At 41.4% G+C, this 21650-nt stretch overlaps 1 protein-coding gene across 3 annotated transcripts in view; it reads left to right on the forward strand.

Moving 5' to 3' along the window:
* Positions 1 to 21650, forward strand: part of ITPR2 (inositol 1,4,5-trisphosphate receptor type 2) — a 132995-nt gene that overhangs the window by 106395 nt on the left and 4950 nt on the right. For all 3 annotated transcript variants that reach the window (XM_039357570.1, XM_039357571.1, XM_039357572.1), the window contains 6 exons: positions 3098 to 3262; positions 7175 to 7370; positions 8797 to 8889; positions 10919 to 11049; positions 14715 to 14880; positions 16024 to 16184. In XM_039357570.1, the coding sequence (XP_039213504.1) occupies positions 3098 to 3262; positions 7175 to 7370; positions 8797 to 8889; positions 10919 to 11049; positions 14715 to 14880; positions 16024 to 16184 (912 nt within the window). The remainder of the gene's footprint in view (positions 1 to 3097; positions 3263 to 7174; positions 7371 to 8796; positions 8890 to 10918; positions 11050 to 14714; positions 14881 to 16023; positions 16185 to 21650) is intronic.

Consider the following 21650-nt stretch of genomic DNA (forward strand, 5'->3'; position numbering starts at 1 on the left):
CATCAGCTGTGGTGGTTTCTGTAAGACTTTCTACAACTTCTACTACAGGGGTCTTCAAACGTGGCCCTTTTATGACTTGTGGACTTCAACTCCCAGAATTCCTCAGCCAGCATGTCTGGCTGAGGAATTCTGGGAGTTGAAGTCCACAAGTCATGAAGGGGCCATAGTTTCCCCATGCTGGCTGAGGAATTCTGGGAGTTGAAGTCCACAAGTCATGAAGGGGCCATAGTTCCCCCATGCTGGCTGAGGAATTCTGGGAGTTGAAGTCCACAAGTCATAAAAGGGCCAAGTTTGAAGACCCCTGTACTACTACATACTGCGTAGGTTGCAATATAAAATTCTCTCCTGTGTATCCTTACATAGACTGGATAGGTTCATTAGTGCTTTTAGTGGGTAATCACTTCAATATCAGTCAGTAGTGTGCTGCAGCCAATGCAATCCTAGGCCGCATTAACAGAGGGATAGAATCAAAATCACATGAAATATTAGTACAGCTTTCTAAGGCCTTGATAACACCACACTTGGAATACTACATCCAGTTTTGGTCTCCCTGACTTAAAAAATATGTTGCGATTCTAGAAAGAGTGCAGAGAAGAGCATCCAAGATCATTAAGGGGCTGGAGGCTAAAACATATGAAGAAAATTTGCAAGAATTGGGTGTGTCTAGTCCAGTGGTGGCGAACCTATGGCACGCGTGCCAGAGGCGGCACTCGGAGCCCTCTCTGTGGGCACTCGCGCCATGCCCCAGAGATCGCAACTGTCCTCTTCAACTAGCCGCCCGCTAACTTGCCGAGGTCCCACGTGGCTGGATGCATCCCAGCACCCATGTGCTTGCTGGCCTTTATGTGCGGGGGGCGATGGTGTCAGGCAGCAGCCGCCCCGGCCCCTGCCTCGTCTTACCCTGCGACATGGCACCCCTGCCCCGCCTCGCCTCACCCCACAGAACCAGCCTTCTGCCCACTGCCCCACCCGCCAGAGACCCCTGGATCTCCCCCAACCCTGCCCGGCCCCCACAGGCATCCCTCCCCAGGAGCAACATCGAGCTGGCCATGCCCACCCTGGCCACGCCCACCCATCTGTCATGACCACTGTAGCCATGTCCACCCATCTGCCATGGCCACTATAGCTACGCCCACCCAGCGGGCCACACCCACCCGGCACCCAGCAATACATAAGTGGGTTTTGGGTTGCAGTTTGGGCACTCGGTCTCTAAAAGGTTCGCCATCACTGGTCTAATCTAATGAAAAGAAGGACTAGGGGTGATATGATAGTATTCCAATATCTAAGGGGCTGTCACAGAGAAGAAGGGATCAAGCTATTCTTAAAGCACCTGAAGGCAGGACCAGAAGCAATGGATGGATGATTACAGAGAACCAACTTAGAACTAAGGAGAAATTTCCTGATAGTAAGAACAATTAATCAGTGGAACAGTTCGCCTCCAGAAGTTGTGGGTACTCCATCACTGGAGATTTTTAAGAAGGTGTGATTTGGAACCAGTGATGGTTGCATAACTAGAAAATTATGTTAACTCAGAATAACAGAATAACACAGTTGGAAGGGACCTTGGAGGTCTTCTAATCCAACCCCCTGTTCAAGCAGCATATCTACACTATTTCAGACAAATGCTAGTAGAGTTTCAGCTTTCTTGCCTCTTTGAGGTCAACATAATTAAGTTGTAGAGTTTTCTGAATTTTACTATCAATAAAGAAATTGGAAAGCTTATTGTGGCTGAATTCCAGTTTTATTTGGTTTCATTTGATGGACTTTCCCATCTTTGGAATGAAACATTGTAATTGTCTCCAGCTGATTAAGCTGAAATAGCTTCTGTGGTCCATAGAGAATTGATTTAAACAGCAATTGTAGACAAGTTGTTTACTGTCTGAATCTCTTTTTCTTTGTGGCATAATACGCTGAAAAGTGAATCAAATGGCAACATGTTTTTTCTTCTGTTCTTACACAAGCATTGTTTGGTTCTTGGTAATTCTTTGTATATCAATCTATTCCAAATCAGCTGCAAGGACATTTTTTACTTTTGCTGCTGTGGGGTTTGTATAGCATGAAAATAATAGGTTTAGCAGACCTGGTAGATCATATTTTGAAAGAAAAGCAGGATATGAATGAATTATAGGTATGTATCTATGCATGCATGTGTCTGTTTTGTGATGGCATTGCTTGTAATTTGGAACCAGATGGAAATTCACCAAAATAGAGCTTATCACAGTTAGAAAGCTAAGCTTGAACACTGATTTTTAAGCTCTATCTCCTATCTCTCTCTTTCACTCATCTATCATCTACTATCTATCTAATCTATCTATCTATCTATCTATCTATCTATCTAATCTATCATCTAGCTAGCTAGCTAGCTAGCTATATTCTATCTATTTATTTGGCTATCTAGCTATCTAGCTGCCATCATCTATCTTTTATATATCCTATCTAACATCTATCCTCTGTCTATCATCTATCTAATCTGTCTGTCTGGCTATCTATCTATCTATCTATCTATCTATCTATCTATCTATCTATCTATCTATCTATCTATCTAACATTTATCCTCTGTCTATCATCTATCTAGTCTGTCTGTCTGTCTGTCTGTCTGTCTATCTATCTATCTATCTATCTATATCTATCTAACATTTATCTTCTATCATCTATCTTGTCTGCTTATCTATCTATCTATCTATCTATCTATCTATCTATCTATCTATCTATCTATCTATATCATCCATCATTATCATTTATCTGTCTTCCCATCCATCCATCCACTCACCCACCCACCTGCCCAATTAAATTTCCATACAGCCCATATCATAAACTAACTAACTTTGTTATTCACAGTGTATTCTGGTATTATGTCACATTAATAAAAAAATGTAACTTGGCCCTAGTGGTTGTTTCTGTTCGCCCTGCCTATCTATGGGTGCTTTAACTTTGTAGAAACACATTTTGTTGAGACATTCTTGTTACCTATGGGGGACTCAGGCTGACAGGAGATAAAATGCAAGCCCTGGGGATAGCATCGTAGGTCTTGAGAGCTCTTGTCTATATTGCTTCTCTCCACCTTTGTAATAAGATTGCATTTTTTTTTTGGGTGCAGCTTTGCAACAAGATTGTATTTTTGGTGAGCTTCGTTGGGAACCGTGGGACGTTCACCCGTGGATACCGAGCCGTCATCATGGACATGGCTTTTCTCTACCATGTGGCTTATGTTTTGGTCTGCATGCTGGGCCTCTGTGTGCATGAATTTTTTTACAGCTTCTTGGTGAGTATATAGGTTTTATTTCTTGTCGGAGAAGAAACTAATGTTTGTTTTCTTGTGCGCATCTTGAAAATTCTGTCATGCATATTAGATCAGGGGCCTTCAAACTTGGCCCTTTTTTTTGTAAAAAAATTTTATTTTTGATTTTTTATTACATTCATAAAGAGTACTTCAGATAAAGAATAGAATAAATTTATACACACAACTTTCGGTTTTGCTCACCCATTTCCCCCCAAACCGCATCCACCCTCTAACCTCTTCTCTCACTTCCCTCTTTCCCTCTTCTTCCTCACTCTCCCCCTCTCCTCCTTCTCCTCAACCTTCCTACTTCTCCCCTTCCTCCTATCTTCTCACTCCAGATGCAGTCCAGGGGAAATGTTAAGGCAAGAAAATGTTTTACAATCATGGTTTCAATATTTGCAAATAGTGGAGAGGTGGACCTTTGATAAGAAAGTGGGAATCACTTTAGCAGATGAAAATTTGGTAATTCAGATTAAAGATCAGAAATATGCTCATATTAAAAGAATTTACAATGAGTTAATAAAATTGGATTCGGAAACAGAGTTAGTAAAAGATTGTATGATTAAATGGGCTCAGAATATTCAGGAACCGATTTTATTGGATTTATGAGAGTTAATTTGGATTAGAAATGTTAAATTTACGCAGGCTCAAAATTTGAGGGAAAATTTTTATAAAATGTTTTATAGATGGCATCTGGATCCTAAAAAGTTGTCTTGTATGTACCCGAACCTGCAACCTAAATGTTGGAGATGTGGTAGCTTTGATGCAACTTATTTTCATGTTTGGTGGACCTGTAAAAATATTAAAGCCTTTCGGATTATGATTTGGTGGAACATTCAAAAGGTTTTTAAAAGGAAGATTAAGTTTACTCCCCAATTATTTCTTTTGGGTATTTTTGTGGATTTTGATGCTAAAGAAACTATTTTAATGTTGAATTTAATAACAGCAGCAAGATTATTGGTGGGTCAATATTGGAAGAAAGACTCTCTGCCTTCTTTAGAAGAATGGGTATTTAAGGTTTCTAATTTAACAGAAATGGCTAAGATTTCTGCTTATTTAAAGGATCATTCACAAGAGAGATATGTTATTGTATGGAGAAGATGGATAGAATATGTTGAGAAGAAATATGGAACTACAAAGTTTCATTTATTTTATGAGTAATGGATTTGTTTATAAAATTATGATGTTAAAGTTTGAAGAGAGTTAAGGGTTAGTATGATTTTGGTTATTGTATAATTAGTAAACTTAAGTAGATTATGTTTAATATGTTTGTATAACCCTGTACTTGGCTCTGGGAAGTCGGGAGGGAGGGGGGTGGGGGGAGGATGGGTTGGAGGTTAAATAGGTCAGATAAGTAGAAATAGTTTTATTGTATATAAAACTTGGCCCTTTTTTGACTTGTGGACTTCAACTCCCAGAATTCCTTAGCCAGCGTTCCTGGCTAAGGAATTCTGGGAGGGGTCTTCAAACTTGGCCCTTTTATGACTTGTGGACTTCAACTCCCAGAATTCCTCATCCAGTGTGTCTGGCTGAGGAATTCTGGGAATTGAAGTCCACAAGCAGGGGTCTTCAAACTTGGCCCTTTTATGAGTTGTGGACCTCAACTCCCAGAATTCCTCAGCCAGGTACGCTGGCTGAGGAATTCTGGGAGTTGAAGTCCACAAGTCATAAAAGGGCCAAGTTTGAAGACCCCTGATATAGGAAGTCCTTGACTTACGATCACAGCTGGGACCAGAATTTCCATTGTTAAGCAAAGCTGTTGTTTAGGGAAGGGCCTGGTTTTACCACCTTTTTTTACCATGGTTGATAAGCAAATTGAGTGGTCATTAAGTTAAAATGGCTCCCTCCATTGAATTTGCTTGTGGGAGGCTGGCTGGGACTCGGGGACACCGCCATAAATATGAGTCAGTTGCCAAGCACCTGAATGATGATCACATAACTGTGGGGATGCGGCAACAACTGTAAGGGTGAAGATCGGTTGCAAGTCACTTTTTTCAGCTCCATTATAACTTTGAATGGTGGCTAAATAAATGGTTGTAATGTAAGACGCTAAGAAAAAGACACAGGCATGTCTTGACCAGAGGTTTGAAGCTGCAGGACACAGCTTGACAAACTCTGAGTTTATTGCTTCTTATATACTTGTCACATACATAGGCTTTGCCATTAAATGCTGACATTTTACATTCATAAGTTTAACCATTAGATGCTCACATAAAGTTTCTTCATTGGAAAATTCCTTCATATAAGCAACTATTTTCTAGTAACATATTACCAGATCAAAGACCAGGTAAAGAACAAATACAGTAGATCAAAATGAGAAAGAACTGACAAAGGCAGGAAGAGATAGGAAGTAACTTAAGCATATTATCTATTTGGGTAGGTGAGGCATTAAGTCAAAAGGGGATGACCTTCTGGCTGCTTCATTGGGACAAAGGGTATCAAAAGGTTATGAGGTTTGTGTGTGGGGGGGGAAGCACGGCAGTTTGCTGCGCATCCATTTTTCCCCACATGTAAGTCAAGGACCACCTATATAACTTTTCACCTGCTATCTCATGAGAAGCACTAGTTCATGTTAGATCACTCTTCCTGTTCCGTATCTCAACACCTTTATCAGACAAAGAGCGGGTAATCTTGGATTTCTGGCAAGGGAATCACTGTAATATATTTGCAAACGTATTCATTGTATTTGTCTTCTTGCGGGTTTAGAGGCTCAATATCCACAGACGTTAATAAAGGGCCCTTTATTGGAATTTTGAGTAAAAGTCTTCAGTAGCTTCTGTGGAATGGAAATTTGGCAAATTTTATAAAGCATCTTAGGATGTTAAAAAAAATATCACGAGATATTTTAATGCCTTAAAACCTTTCCTGTGCTGAAGTTTGACTGTATTGTAAGTTCCACGTGGACTGTTCCCAAGGCAGATATATCTCTGAAGGACAGAAGCTTTACACAGTCCAGCATTAATTTACAGTGGTAGTAAATAAAACTGTGGATTATCCCCGCGAAAAAAAAATCCTTGCCCAAGTGAATTTATTTCATTTCAAGAAGAGGTTCCCCAACATGCTTCTTTGAGAGAAAATGAAGGTCCCTCAAAGTCAAGATGTTGGTTGTAACCAAACCCCAATCTCATGTGTTGTGGAGGCGTCTTATACATGAGTTTATCTATGCCTGCATAAAGGAAAAGGAAATAGATCTCAATCAGAATACAGCTGGAAGGGACCTTGGAGGTGTTCTAGTCCAACCCCCTGCTCAAGCAGGAGACCCTATACCATTTCAGACAAGTGGCTGTCCAGTCTCTTCTTAAAAGCCTCCAGTGATGGAGCACCCACAACTTCTGAAGGCCACTGGTTGATTGTTCTTACTGTCAGGAAATTTCTCCTTAATTCCAGGTTGCTTCTCTCCTTGATTAGTTTCCATCCATTGTTCCTTGTCTTGCCTTCTGGTGCTTTGGAGAATATGTTGACCCCTCTTCTTTGTGTCAGCCTCTCAACTACTGGAACACTGCTATCATGTCACCCCTAGTCCTTCTTTTCTCTAGATTAGCCATACCCAATTCCTGCAACCATTCTTCAAATGTTTTAGCCTCCATCTCCCTAATCATCTTAGTTGCTCTTGTCTGCACTTTTTCCAAAATCTCAACATCTTTTTTGTAATATGGTGACCTAAACTAGATGCGGTATTCCAGGTGTGGCCTTACTGGTGTAAGATAATGGTGTGCTGGCTGGTTTGGGTGCAGAAGCCCTTCCATCTTGTTTTGCTCTTCCAAGAAACTTAAGATGGTAGTTTGAAGGGGATTGCTCTAAATACATTATCTGAATTCAGGGAGTGAATGTCTGCCAATCCTAATGTGATTTATGAGATTAATTGCCTTCCTTCTTGCTTATTATCTTCTCCAGTTATTTGACTTGGTATACCGAGAGGAGACTTTGCTGAATGTCATCAAAAGTGTCACGCGGAATGGGCGGTCCATTATCCTGACAGCTGTCCTAGCTCTTATTTTGGTCTATCTCTTCTCCATTGTTGGGTTCTTGTTTCTGAAGGATGACTTCATCATGGATGTGGAAAGACTGAAAAATAAAACCTCCATTACAGGTACAGCTTGAAGCATAGAAGGATATTTCAACAAATTCCATTTTCCATTCTATTTTTGGGGGGACATTCAGCTCTGACTGAATGATGGGGAATGGAAGGAGCTGAGCTGAAGTCAGACCTAAAGAAGCTTCTTGGATGAGAAGTGAAACATCTTCAAAGAAAAACAAGAAAGTCCAGTTGCCCCTTGAAAAAGCACCTTTGGGACAACCCTGACCTGGATAGACTGAGAATAGAGCCCAAATTTTATGTTGATAAGCAAGATAGTTTTTATATCAGTTTTGTCCCATTTTATGACTTTTCTTGCCGGCGTTTACATGAATAACTGCAGTTGTGAAGTTGGTAACACGGTTGTTAAGTGAATCTAGCTTCCCCATTAACTTTGTGTGTCAGAAGGTCGCAAAAGGGGATCACGTGCTCCCAGGACACTGCGACCGTCATAAATGTGAGTCAGGTGCCAAGCATCCGAATGTAAATCACGTGACCCTGGGGATGCTGCAACGGTCGTAAGTGTGGAAAACGGTCATAAGCCCCTTTTTTCAGCACTGTTGTAACTTTGGTCACTAAATGAAATGACTAGCTATATTTGGGAGAGCGGTGTGCAGATGACATTTAAATCTTTGCTACTAGGTCAGGGGTAGGCAACCTTGGCCTTTTATGACTCGTGGACTTCAACTCCCAGAATTCCTGAGCCAGCCATGCCGAGGGGAAAGGGAGAGGTTTCCAAGCTGAGCCATGCTGGCTCAGGAATTTTGGGAGTTGAAGTCCACGAGTCATAAAAGAGCCAAGGTTGCCTACCCCTGGCCTAGGTGAATCGAAAATGGAGAATACTCAGTACAAATTAATAAAGTAAGGAAGGAAATTGATCTACTGAATTTTTACAGAACTTTTGGAACGTACACAAATGTGGAATTTATTATGTTCGAGGGAACAAGTTTGAAACTCAAAGATGAAATGGCCAGCCTCTAATATTTATCGTAATAATGCATAGCAAGGCGGTGCATGTTTCAAAAATAATCTGGATGGTCCTTCTCTATTATTTGTGTATTCAGTAAATTTTCTGTGCCGCCCATCTTACTATCAAGCGACTCTGGGCTGCTTATCCATAAAAGTAATCCATATTATCCCTGAAACCTCCAATTCTCACCATTTTGAAGGCTCTAAAAAAAAAAAATTAAGGGCAACGGGTCTAAGAGTGACATTAACTTGAGTCAATTGATTCCTTAAATCACCCAGACGTGTGTTTTTTTTCTTTCAAATTCATGTGTTTTTTTTCTTTCAAATTCATGCTGAAGCCTGAGAAACGAGGGGATAATTGAATGGTTGGCAAACAGGGGTGGTTGACATTTACTTCTACTTTCAAAGTGTGAATAGCCCTCATGATTTTCCATGTTGTTGTCATTGTTGTTTGTCTTTGCTGACGTATCAGACAGCAGCACCGTCTCTACCACAAGCTTAACAACAATGGTGGAAACCTGCTCAATAGAGAATTGCAGTGTTGCGGTACCAACCATCAAATCAGGTTAGTGGGATGCTTATAAAATATTTTGTCTTTCTGCCAAATAAATTATTTTCAATGCAGGGAGTCCTCGACTTACGACTCCAACTGAGCCCGAAGTTTCTGTTGCCAAGTGAGACATTTGTTAAGTGACTTTTGCCCCATTGCACAATCTTTCTTGCCACAGTTGTTAAGCGAATCGCTGCCGTTGCTAAGTCAGTCACACGGTTGCTAAGTGAATCTGGCTGCCCCCATGGACTTGGCTTGTCAGAAGGTCGCAAAAGGTCAGGTGACACACACACACCCCGGGATGCTGCAACCGTCATAAGTACATGCCAGTTGCCAAGCGTCTGAATTTTGATCATGTGATGATGGGGACGCCCCCAACGGTTGTAAGGGTGAAAAAGGGTGTAAAGTCACTTTTTATAGTGCTGCTGTAACTTCTAACGGTCGTTAAACAAACCGTTGTAAGTCGAGGATTACCTGTACTGACTTAGAGATCAGAAAGAAATATTATCTGTTTGATAATTACTCTGATATGTGTTCCCCCATCTCTCTCTCTCTCTCAATTCTCTTCTCTTCTTCTCTTCTCTCCTCTCCTCCCCCTCCCTTCCCCTCCTCTCACTCCTCTCCCCTCTAACCGCTCCCGTCCTCCCTCCTCTCCTCTCCTCTCCTCTCCCTCCCCTCCTCTGCTCTGCTCTCCCCTCCCCTCCTCTCCACTCCTCTTTTCCTCTGCTCTTCACTCATCCTGACTCATGTTTAAGACAAATATTGTCGTTATCCAACTATAGTGAAACAATTGATAATATAGCTTGGGGAAGGGGGTGTCCATTATGGAAGATAAAATTGGTGATGTCATTGCAGAAATTAGGTTATTTGCATGCAAAGCCATTTGCACCGAGATATAGTAAAGTGAAGTCCCAGTGTACTACAGAATACAGAATAACAGAATTGGAAGGGACCTTGGAGGTCATCTAGTCCAACCCCCTGATCAGGCAGGAGACCCTATACCATTTCAGGCAAATGGCTGTCCAGTCTCTTCTTAAATACCTCCGGTGATGGAGCACCCACAACGTCTGGAGGCAAGCCCTTCTGCTGATTAATTATTCTCACTGTCAGGAAATTTCTCCTTAGTTCCAGGTTGCTTCTCTCCCTGATTAGTTTCCACCCTTTGCTTTTTGTCCTGCCTTCAGGTGCTTTGGAAAATAAGTTGTCCCCCTCTTATTTGTGGTAACCCCTGAGATATTGGAACACTGCTATCATATCACCCCTAGTCCTTCTTTTCTCTAGACTTGACATACCCAATTCCTGCAACCATTCCTGCAACACTGGAGATTTTAAAGAAGGGACTGGACCGCCATTTGTCTGACATGGTATAGGGCAGGGGTAGGCAACCTTGGCTCTTTTGTGACTCGTGGACTTCAATTCCCAGAATTCCTGAGCCAGCCATGCTGAGGGGAAAGGGAGAGGTTTCCAAGCTGAGCCATGCTCGCTCAGGAATTCTGGGAGTTGAAGTCCACCAGTCATAAAAGAGCCCAGGTTGCCTACCGCTGCCCAAATGCCTGAATTTTGATCACGAGACTGTGAGGAAAAATATTTAAATATTTAATCCAGGGGTCTTCAAACTTGGCTCTTTTATGACTCGTGGACTTCAACTCCCAGAATTCCTGAGCCGGCATGGCTCAGCTTGGAAACCTCTCCCTTTCCCCTCAGCGTGGCTGGCTCAGGAATTCTGGGAGTTGAAGTCCACGAGTCATAAAGCGGCCTAGGCCTGGGCCAGAGGTAGGCAACCTTGGCTCTTTTATGACTCGTGGACTTCACCTCCCAGAATTCCTGAGTCAGCCATGCTGAGGGAAAGGGAGAGGTTTCCAAACTGAGCCATGCCGGCTCAGGAATTCTGGGAGTTGAAGTCCACGAGTCATAAAAGAGCCAAGATGGCCTACCCCTAGTATAGGGTCTCCTGCTTGAGCGGGGGGTTGGACTTGAAGACCTCCGAGGTCCCTTCCAGCTCTATTCCGATTGGCTAATTGAACTGTCCTTACGATATCCATAGGTGAAGATAGCGATGAGGACAGGATTGAGAGGACTTGTGACACTTTGCTGATGTGTATCGTGACCGTGTTGAACCAAGGACTGAGAAACGGTGGAGGAGTGGGGGATGTTCTTCGGAAGCCATCCAAAGAGGTGAGTGTTTTCATTGGCTTGGTATTGCTATACAGGAGGTCCTGGACTTACGACCAGAACTGAGCCCAACATTTCTGTTGCTAAGAGAGACATTTGTGAAGTGAACTTTTTTTATGACCATTTTTGCCAGAGTTGTTAATTGACTCACTGCAGTGCCCAAAAGGTTAGAACTTTGAATCTGAAACGTAAACAGCCTTTTTTTTTGGGGGGGGGTGTCTGTCGTATCTTTGAATGGTCACTAAGCGGCCAGCTGTAAATCGAGGGCCGTCTGTTAGCATCCATAGGAAACCTGTTACTGAGGTGAAGGACACCAGCAAGGTCATCCTGAAAAGAGTACCGCTTAGAAAAGTAAAAATATGAAAAAAAAACCACGTTTATTTATTTATTTAGTACAGGGGTGTCAAACTCAATTTCACTGAGGACCGCATCAGCATTGCAGTTGCCCTCGGGGGCCAGGTGGGTGTGGTCAGAGTGGGCATGGCCTACTGGGTGGGTGTGGCTGCAGTGGGTGTGGCCTATTGGGTGGGCATGGTAAGCTCTACATCGTTCGCATCAAGGGTGCCTGTGGGGGCCTGGGCAGGAATGGGACAGATCTGAGGGTCTCTGGCAGAAGGGGGTGGGACCGGGGCAAGTGCCAAGGCATGGTCCACTGGAGGAGCCTCACTGCCTGCTGAAACCCCTCCGCCAGAGCCCATCGCCGGATATGTGAAGTAGGCGAGGGCCATTTGCTGGCCACTTCCAGGCGATGGTGCATTTCTTCATTCCTCACAAAGGGAGGGGAGTGGGGAGTGATACGGTAGGGGCTGGTTCCTCGCTGGTTCCAGACGGCCTTGTGGAGCTAAGACTGAATGCGTTTCAGCATAGATGGCCACCACAAAATTGTACATTGGCTCCCGGCCGGCCTGGGCCAGGGCCAAGGCAGTGGGGGCCGTTCCCTCACTGTTTCCAGGATGGCTTCACGGGCCACATGAAACCACTTCGCGGGCCGCATCCGGCCCCTGGGCCTTGTGTTTGACATGTCTGATTTAGTATATGGACTCGAGTACATGGATAACAGTAATAAAATTATATAAAAGGAACATATAATACCAGGGTGCACGTATAAAAGAAATATGTAGTCAATTTTGTAAGTTGTGGGGAATTCTGCAAGTTATAAGTCACATTTTGAAATCAGTTGATTCATAAGGACAGAGCAAGTGTTCTGTAGATTAATACAAGGGCAGTTTGGAAATAAACCTCCATTCGATTATCAATGACAGACACGTGCAGATGCAGAACTTTTATTATACACATTAGAAAACTACAACATGACATGACTTTTTGACATAAGCACCATTCAAATTGAGGCACTTGTCATAACATCTTACAAGGTTTGAAATGAAGAGGTGGTAGTCACTTGGCGGGGGGGGGGGATCAAAAACATTGCAACGGAAACGCTTCAAAAGTTCTTGGGTGCATCTAACGGTGTGCAAGTGAGCATTGTCGTGAACCAACACCACACCGAACATCAGCAGGCCCCGACGCTTGTTATGATGGCTCACCTGAGTTTTCATAACATTTCACAGTAGACATCTGAATTGATGGTCGAACCACACTCCATGAACATCGCCAGCCGTACTCCTTTGCCATCTTCACATTTGGTGGGATTTTCTAGGGCACCACTTCCGGTGTGGTGTTGGTTCACAATAATGCTTGCCCGCACCCTGCTAGACGCACCCAAGAACTTTTTTTTTAATATTTTATTAATTTTACAAATTTACATTTAAGTATTTAAAAGCAACGTGGTGACTGGGTTAATCAGTAGTTCGATAACAAAATCCTTAGTAAACATCTCAAGTTACAACATCAAATATTTCTTCTGTTTTTCCCTTAGCATTTACTGTCTCGTATTCAAGCTAGTACAGTTCTTATTATATCAACTCAGTAAAAACATTGTTATTACATTTATCAATAAATTATTAGCTTATACGTAATTACATTCAATCTTCATAAACAATTCATATCCTGTTATTAATTTTTATCCAATTTTTAGTTTCTCATCAATATTCCAATTTAACCTTTGATACCCATAATTTTCAGGCTTTAGGTAACCAAGATTTTCCTGTCTCAATTCATAACAAATCTAATATCCAAAATACACATTTATCTATTTGAATGTAATCTTGTTCTACTTCCTAAGAGTGATCTATTTCCCACCATATTAAATCATTTACTTAATAATACAATATCCTCTTTTAATAAATCAAAACCATTATTTAAAATTTATTTATTTAAAATACTTGGAAATTAATTGAAAATGAGGATTTTATCTGTTTAATATTTAAAAATTAGACCTAAAAGGAAAAAGAAAATTAATTATTATGAATATGTTTGATTAATTGATTAACCCAGGTAATATTCACTGTTCTGAAACCTGAATCAAGATACTTTTGTAATTCAAGCACAGACAGATGACTCAATAAAGATGATTGTAAAACAGACATTTATTCAGGAATACTTGGTCAGAACTCACGTTTCTGTAGTTTCATCTAAATGTTGCATATCTGTTCATCTTTATAGGTAAAAAATCAATAATTCCTTCACATCAATTTCTAGCATGAAATTAGACGGTGTGTGTCCTCCGGTGATCCCATGCTTATCTCAGACAAAGAGATTCCAAACTGGCACGTAGCCAGGATATCCTGTGATGAACTTAGTAGCCCCTCCTACTGGCTTGTTAACATGGGCTTCACTGAACAGCTAAACTACATTACCCATAAGCCACCTCTTAAGGAGACAGCGCTTAACCCAATAAATGCCAAACATTCTAACATACAGACCCATCTAACTGGCTGATCCAGAACATGCACCCAAGAACTTTTCAAGCAGTTCCGTTGGGATGTTTTTGATCACACACACCCCATAGCCCAGATTTGGCACCGAGCGACAACGACTAAGGAATTTCAAACCTTGTAAGACATTACAACAAGTGCCTCAGTTTGAATGGCTATTTTGTCGGAAAGTAATGTGATGCTGTAGTTTTCTAACGTGTATAATAAAAGTTCTGTATCTGCGAGTGTCTGTCATTGATAACCGAACGGAGGTTTATTTCCGAATTGCCCTCATATCTAGCAAATAAAGGGAATATGATAAAACGGACAATTTGACATTCATCTTTTCTGCACTGCTGATCTTCAGTAGCTATAACAACATCATGTCTGATCAAAGGTACAGGTAGTCCTCAACTCATGACCACAGTTGAGCCCAAAATTTATGTTTCTAAGTGAGAAACTTGTGAAGTGAGTTTTGCCAAGTCTTACGACTTTCCTTGTCACTTTTTTAAAGTGAACCACTGCAGTTATTAAATTAGTAACCCGGTTGTTAAGTGAACTGGCTTCCCCATTGACTTTGCCTGTCAGAAGGTCACAAAAGGGGATCACGTGACCCCGGGATGCTGCAACCATCATAAATATGAGTCAGTTGTCCAGCACCCGAATGTAAATCACGTGACCCCCCGGGGATGCTGCAACGGTCCTAAGGATGAAAAAGGGTCGTAAGTCCTTTTATTCAGTGCCGCTGTAACTTCGAAGGGTCGCTAAAGGAACTGTTGTAAGTTGAGGACTCCCATTATTTTCATTGAATTGGGTTAAAATTGGACATCGCGTAAAAATGTTGTTTCTTTTCAGGAGCCGCTGTTTGCTGCTCGGGTGGTTTATGATCTCCTGTTTTATTTCATTGTCATCATTATCGTTCTGAACCTCATTTTTGGAGTCATCATCGATACGTTTGCGGACCTCAGAAGCGAAAAGCAGAAGAAAGAAGAGATTTTGAAGACGACCTGTTTCATCTGTGGTACGTATTCATCCGTTTGTCGTTAGGGTTTTTAAAAAAAAGAAATGAAAAAGCAGAGAGGCGTTGACAAGCAAGCTTTGCGAATGCACCAGGATTGTGGTTCGTGAATGGCACAGAAAGCTGCCTTAGAAATAATTTTGGTCCAATGTATAGGTAGTCCTTGACTTACAACCACAATTGAGCCCAAAAGGTCTGTTACTAATGGACACATTTGTTAAATGGATTTTGCCCCGTTTTATGACTTTTATTGCCGTGGCTGCTAAGTCAATCAATCCAGATGTTAGTTACACAGTGGTTAAGTGAATCCTGCTTCTCCATGGACTTGGCTTGTGAGAAAGTCGCAAAAGGGGATCACATGTCCCCAGGACACTGCAACTGTCATAAATATGAGTCAGTTGCCAAGTGTCCAGTTTTCATCACTAAATGAATTATGGTAAGTTGAGGACTACCTGTTGTGGGATTTTTGTCTATTCATTCCTTAAGGAAGCTTTAATGCAAAAGTCTCCAACCTTGACAACTTTGAGACTTGTGGACTTCAACTCCCAGAATTCCTCAGCCAGCATGAAGTCCACAAGTCATAAAAGGGCCATATTTGAAGATTCCTGGTTTACAACATCACAGAAAGCCATATAAATACATAAATAAAAGCGTAGGTGTCAAGGTTCCGACTAACGTACCCAACCAAGTAAGAACTGATGAGATGATCCAATCTTTTTATGCAAAACTTTATTGAGTTCATCATTTCGGCACAAGTGAAAACAAAACCAGCTCCGGTTATTTCCCACGCAAACCGCTATAAACAAAACATACAATTCCCCTTCCGCCTATTAGTGCATGTCACGTTGTCCAATCAAGTGTTAAAAGTTTGTTATGGGAAAGTGTCTTTGTGGGTTGGTAAACATCTGTTGAAATGTCCTTGGTTCCCACAGTTTGATTTCTTGTTGTCTGGAGTCTGCATTCCATTTTCCCCTTGCCCTTCCCGCTAGTGCAGGGGTCTTCAAACTTGGCAACTTTAAGACTTGTGGACTTCAACTCCCAGAATTGGCTGAGGAGTTCTGAGAATTGAAGTCCACCAGATGCAACGTTGAGGACTCCTGCTTTAATGTACGAATAGGTTTGTGGGAAATTCTCCTTTTTTCACAGGGCTGGAGCGGGATAAGTTTGACAACAAGACGGTTTCATTCGAGGAACACATCAAGTCAGAACACAACATGTGGCACTATCTATATTTTATCGTTCTGGTCAGAGTGAAAGACCCAACGGAATATACTGGACCCGAAAGTTATGTGGCCCAAATGATTGCGGTGAGTCCCATTTTGGCGTTGATTGTGATGCACAATGTTGGTCCTTTCAGGTACATCTGGAATGTATTCCTCCTTAACTCTAGGACAGCGGTTCTCAACCTATGGGTCGCGACCCCATTTGGGGTCGATTGGCCATTTCACGGGGGTCACCCCTTTTCCGGCAGGTGTCTTACCTCCCTTGGGCTGGGCCAGCTGGTGGCCCAGCCAGTGGACGGCCTGCTTCGTCTCTGCCGCTTGCCAGCTACGCCTCGGCCGGTGCAGGGGGCGGCACCACGCATGCGCGGCGCTCCCGGGCAAGGAAAGTCCTCGACTTACAACCGGTTGGGTAGTCCTCGACTTACGACCGGTTTAGTCCTCAACTTACGACCGGTTTAGTCCTCGACTTATAACCAGTTGGGGGTTGCGGCATTAAAAAGATTGAGAACCACTGCTCTAGGATATCTTCATCTGCACACTGGTAGTCCTCGACTTACGACCAAAACTGAGCCCAAAATTTCTGTCGCTAAGTGAGGTATTTGTTATGGGCCCCATTTTACAACCTTTCTTGCCACAGTTGTTAAATGAATCACGGCGGTTGGTAAGTTAGCGACACAGTTAAGTGAATCTGGCTTCCCCACTTGTCAGACGGTCGCAAAAAGGGGATCACGTGACCCCGAGACACTGCGACTGTCAGAAATATGAGTCACTGGCCAAGTGTCCAGATTTTGATCATGTGACTGCGGGGATGCTGCAACGGTCGTGTGAAAAACGATCATAAGTCACTTTTTTCCGTGCTGTTATAACTTCGGATGGTCACTAAACGAATTGTTGTAAGTCGAGGACTATGTGTAACTGCAAAGGCATTTTAAGCCATCTAATGCACACGAGAAACGCTGGCATAATAATAATTTTTTAAAAAATGGAGCCTTTGTCGCCATGAGAACATAATGACATGACCCATCAACTGAAAAAGCACAGATAAAGTTTTGAAAGTTTTGAAAAGTATTGTAATGAAGGAGTTAAAAATAAATTCCACTTACTGTCCCTGATCAAGAATTCTACCGACGTATCTGGGAAAGCAGTGCAAATGCAAGATTTCTGATTAGCCCAATATTTCTCCTTGAGCTCAGCCTACTTTATTAAGTATTCAGGTTAATGCACACACACAGGATGTTCATGGGACAATTGACATCATGTCCTTCATCACATGATTAATTGATTCCTAGCTGAAGAGAGCTGTCACTCACTAAATGGAGCCAAAAATTATGGGAAGGATCAATAACCTTTGTGATATAAGTAAGCAGGGAGCCCAGGAAGGTTAAGAAGTGGCATTTAAAAAGATTTGACAGCAAAAACAAAAACAGGTACTCTTCAATATCTTCGTGAACAATTTAGATGGGGGGACAGAAGAGGAACTCATCAAATTGGCAGGTGACCCAAGCTTGGGGGAATAGCTAACACCCCAGTAGATATGCTTAAGATACAGAAGGATCTTGACAGACTTGAACACAGGGCCCTATCTAACAAAATGAAATTCAGCGTAGAGAAAAGTAAAGTTTTACATTTAGTCAAGAACAACCAAATGCACAGGTATAGAATAGGTGGAACCTGGCTCAATAGTAATAACTGCCAGAGGGATCTCGGAGACCTAGTGGACAATCACTTAAATAGGAGCCAGCCATGTGCTGCAGCTGCCAAAAAAGCCAACACAATGCTGGGCTGCATTAACAGAGGGATAGAATCAAGATCACGTGAAGTGTTAATACCACTTTAAAAGGCCTTGGTAAGGCCACACTTGGAATCCTTTATCCGGTTTCGGTCACCACAATGTAAAAAAGACGTTGAGACTCTAGAAAGAGTACAGAGAAGAGCAACAAAGATGATCAGGGGACTGGAGGCTAAAACATATAAGGAACGGTTGCAGGTATTAATTGGGTATGTCTAGTTTAATTAAAAGAAGGACTTGAGGTGACATGATAGCAGTCTTCCAATATTTGAGGGGCTGCCACAAAGAAGGGGGGGGTCAACCTATGAGAGAGAGAGAGAGAGAGTCCACATATGATGATGATGATAGATGGATAGATACTGTCCACAGACAGACAGACAGACAGATAGATAGATACTGTCCACATATGATAGATAGATAGATAGATAGATAGATATAGATAGACTGTCCACATATGATAGATAGAAAGATTCCTCCTTTCCTTTCCTTTCCTTTCCTTTCCTTTCCTTTCCTTTCCTTTCCCTCCTTCCTTCCTTCCTTCCTTCCTTCCTTCCTTCCTTCCTTCCTTCCTTCCTTCCTTCCTTCCTTCCTTCCTTCCTTCCTTCCTTCCTTCCTTCCCTCCCTACACCTGCCCATCTCAGCAAACAACTCTGGCCAGCTCAGAATTCTTTCCTTCCACGCTTTACAGCATTATGGATTTCTTAATTTGATCTCGCATAATTTATATCTTATCTTTCCCCCCCACCCCCACCCCAGACTGATCTGGTATGCACCGTTGTATGGCGTTTGAAACAAGCTGTTTGGATTGTTTTAGAATCGTCTTTCACCTTGAAGCAGAATGAAATTTCTCTTTTGACTGGGAAACACATCCAGGCCGATTGCAACAAGCCATTTCAAAGGCAAAACATTTGTTTCACATTTTAAATGAGCCTGTTGCAATTCAAGCACTTTGAATCGGAAAAGTTTGCACCCGGCCGTATTTTACATAGTCTCAAAAGGTTATAATGCGCAGAAATCTACTTAAGGAAATTGAAAACATAAACCACTTCTCACCATTATCAAATACGGGCTGTAACCTTTTGAAAGCCATTGAGAGAGATGAGTGACTTTCTTTTTCTGAACTGTAGCAATATAGGGAATGTGTTCTTTAAATAAAATAAAGCAATTTGATTAATGGATTTGATGCACCGCAATATCCGCTCACTTCATAAAATATTGCTGTCGTTACAACCATTGCATTTCATTTCCAAATAAGTGGCTTCTGTCCAAAAGTTAACAGATATTCTCCAAGCCCACGTTGCAGGAACGACACCATCTGCTTGCAAGCTCTCGCGAAAAGAGCCACAATATTTGGTCCAATTATTTTGAAAATAATGTCACTGTACTCATCACATTTAGCAAGTAAGAGAAATGGATTTCAGTAAAAAAAAAAAAAAAAAGATATCCTTCTAAATCAGCTCCAAGGCCAATGTCATAAGAAAATTAGAATGGTGGAATTGCTTTAGGTTTTTTTTTATTTTATTTTATTTTTAAGTAGCAGAAGAAGGAACTAAAATTCTTGCAATGAGCCAGCACGGAGAAATTATAGGAAATCAGGTCTGTTTCGAACAGAAATAGATCTGTCAAGAATGGCCAAGGGTTGTTTATTTCATGTCCCTGGTGATAAAAAAAATCCAGTTGCATAATTGGCTTGGTATTTATTGAGCCCAATGACAGTATATAAAATTGTGTTAAAATAATTTTTTTGTCCAGTCAGTAGGCAACCATCAGTAAACCCAATGGTTTCAATCAAGCTTCCTCAATATAAACCCTTCTTGCAAATGCTTCTTACACAAACCAGGAGTTCTGAGAAAATATCTACAGATATTCACTTTTTCAACTCCTCCCCTTGGGATTGTGTTATAGGGCAGGGGTAGACAACCTTGGCTCTTTTATGACTCGTGGACTTCAACTCCCAGAATTCTTGAGTCAGCATAGGCAACCTTGGCTCTTTTATGACTCGTGGACTTCAACTCCCAGAATTTCTGAGTCATAAAAGAGCCAAGGTTGCCTACCCCTGCCCTATACCATTTCAGACAAATGGCTGTCCAGTCTCTTCTTAAAAACTTCCAGTGTTGGAGCATTCACAACTTCTGGAGGCAGGTTGTTCCACTGATCAATTGTTCTCACTGTCAGGAAATTCCTCCTTAGTTCTAGGTTGCTTCTCTCCTTGATTAGTTTCCATCCGTTGCTTCTTGTCCTGCCTTCAGGTGCTTTGGAAAATTGCTTGACTCCCTCTTCTTTGTGGCAGCCCCTGAGATATTGGAACACTGCTATCATGTCCCCCCCCCCCAGTCCTTCTCTTCATTAAACAATGTTCAAAGGGATATAGATCTGGTCACACACATATATATCGGCATTCATAGAAGTGTGGTTGCTGATAAAGACCCAGAAAGGGCATAAAATGGTCCCAGGAGATTTGGGTCACTGACTCTTCATATGGCTTGACAGTCAGTTGACATCTCTCTAGGGGACTGAGGACTAGAAGACATCTTTTTGATTATTTATTTGCATTTCACTGTTTTATATTATATAATATAATGGAGTTGAGAGGCTATAAAATCCTGTCAATCTAATCTTAATAAATCTAGTCCCTTCAGTTTGTACCAGACACCTCTGCTTACAAATAAGCAATCATTTTGGAAATGTCCATGGAGATTCTTCAACCATCCAGGTCATGGTTGTCCCAAAGGTGCTTCTTTCTTTTTTCTTTTTCTAAAAGGCAATTGGATTTCCTTGTTTTTGTCTGTTTGTTTTCCTCTTTAAAAGCATTTCGCTTCTCACCCAAAAAGCTGCTTCAGTTCTGAGAACCAAAGAAGCTTCATGGATGAGAAGCGAAAGGTTTTCAAAGACAAAACCAAGAAAACTCAGTTGCCTTTTTGGGGGGGGGGGAAATCACCTTTGGGACAATCATTTTGGAAGAGTAGCTGTTTTTCATCCCAAGCAAGCATCAAGAGATTTGGGATGCTTTGACGTTGCCTCTGGTGCAGTTTTACATTGTTTTAAATCTCCCTTTTGCTTCCTAACTTGCCTTTTAATTCCTCCAATTGCACCTCAATTGGAGGCTTGTGCAGATTGCTTCAATAGATTCCACAAAGACATGATAAGGCATGATAAGTTGGAGAAAATTTGAACTTTGTTTAATGAATATGAATGAATCAAGGTCTAATATTATTTTGTTGTTTTAAAGAGATGGATTGACTTTGGGATTATATATATATATATATATATATATGTAGGTCTTTGTTTGTTCGGGTTTTCTCCCACGTAAAATTGGAAGTGTCTTGGCGACGTTTCGACGAATTCATTTTGTTGTTTTAAAGCTGAGATGGATTGACTTTGGGATTATATATATATATATATATATATATATATATATATATATATATATATATATATATATATATAGAGAGAGAGAGAGAGAGAGAGAGAGAGAGAGAGAGAGAGAGAGAGAACTGATGATTTTTTGTTTTAAATTTAAACTATTGTATTTGTAAACTGATAAAGTTATAATACAGGTTTAATAGTGATAGAAATTTAAAATAGAAATGGAATATTTAAATGTACTATGTTAACTGAGGGGAATAGAGAGGGGATAGTGAAATTGATTGAGTTGTATTGTTTATATATATTTTCACTTTTGAATGTTTGAACACCCAACCATCATGGTGGGTCCTGAGTACCTTTTGTTTAAGAATTTTAAAAAAATAAAAATAAAATGT

This window comes from Crotalus tigris, unplaced genomic scaffold (assembly GCF_016545835.1).
Source record: "Crotalus tigris isolate CLP2741 ecotype Arizona unplaced genomic scaffold, ASM1654583v1 scf7180000018925.3142382, whole genome shotgun sequence".
NCBI classification, from domain to species: domain Eukaryota; kingdom Metazoa; phylum Chordata; class Lepidosauria; order Squamata; family Viperidae; genus Crotalus; species Crotalus tigris.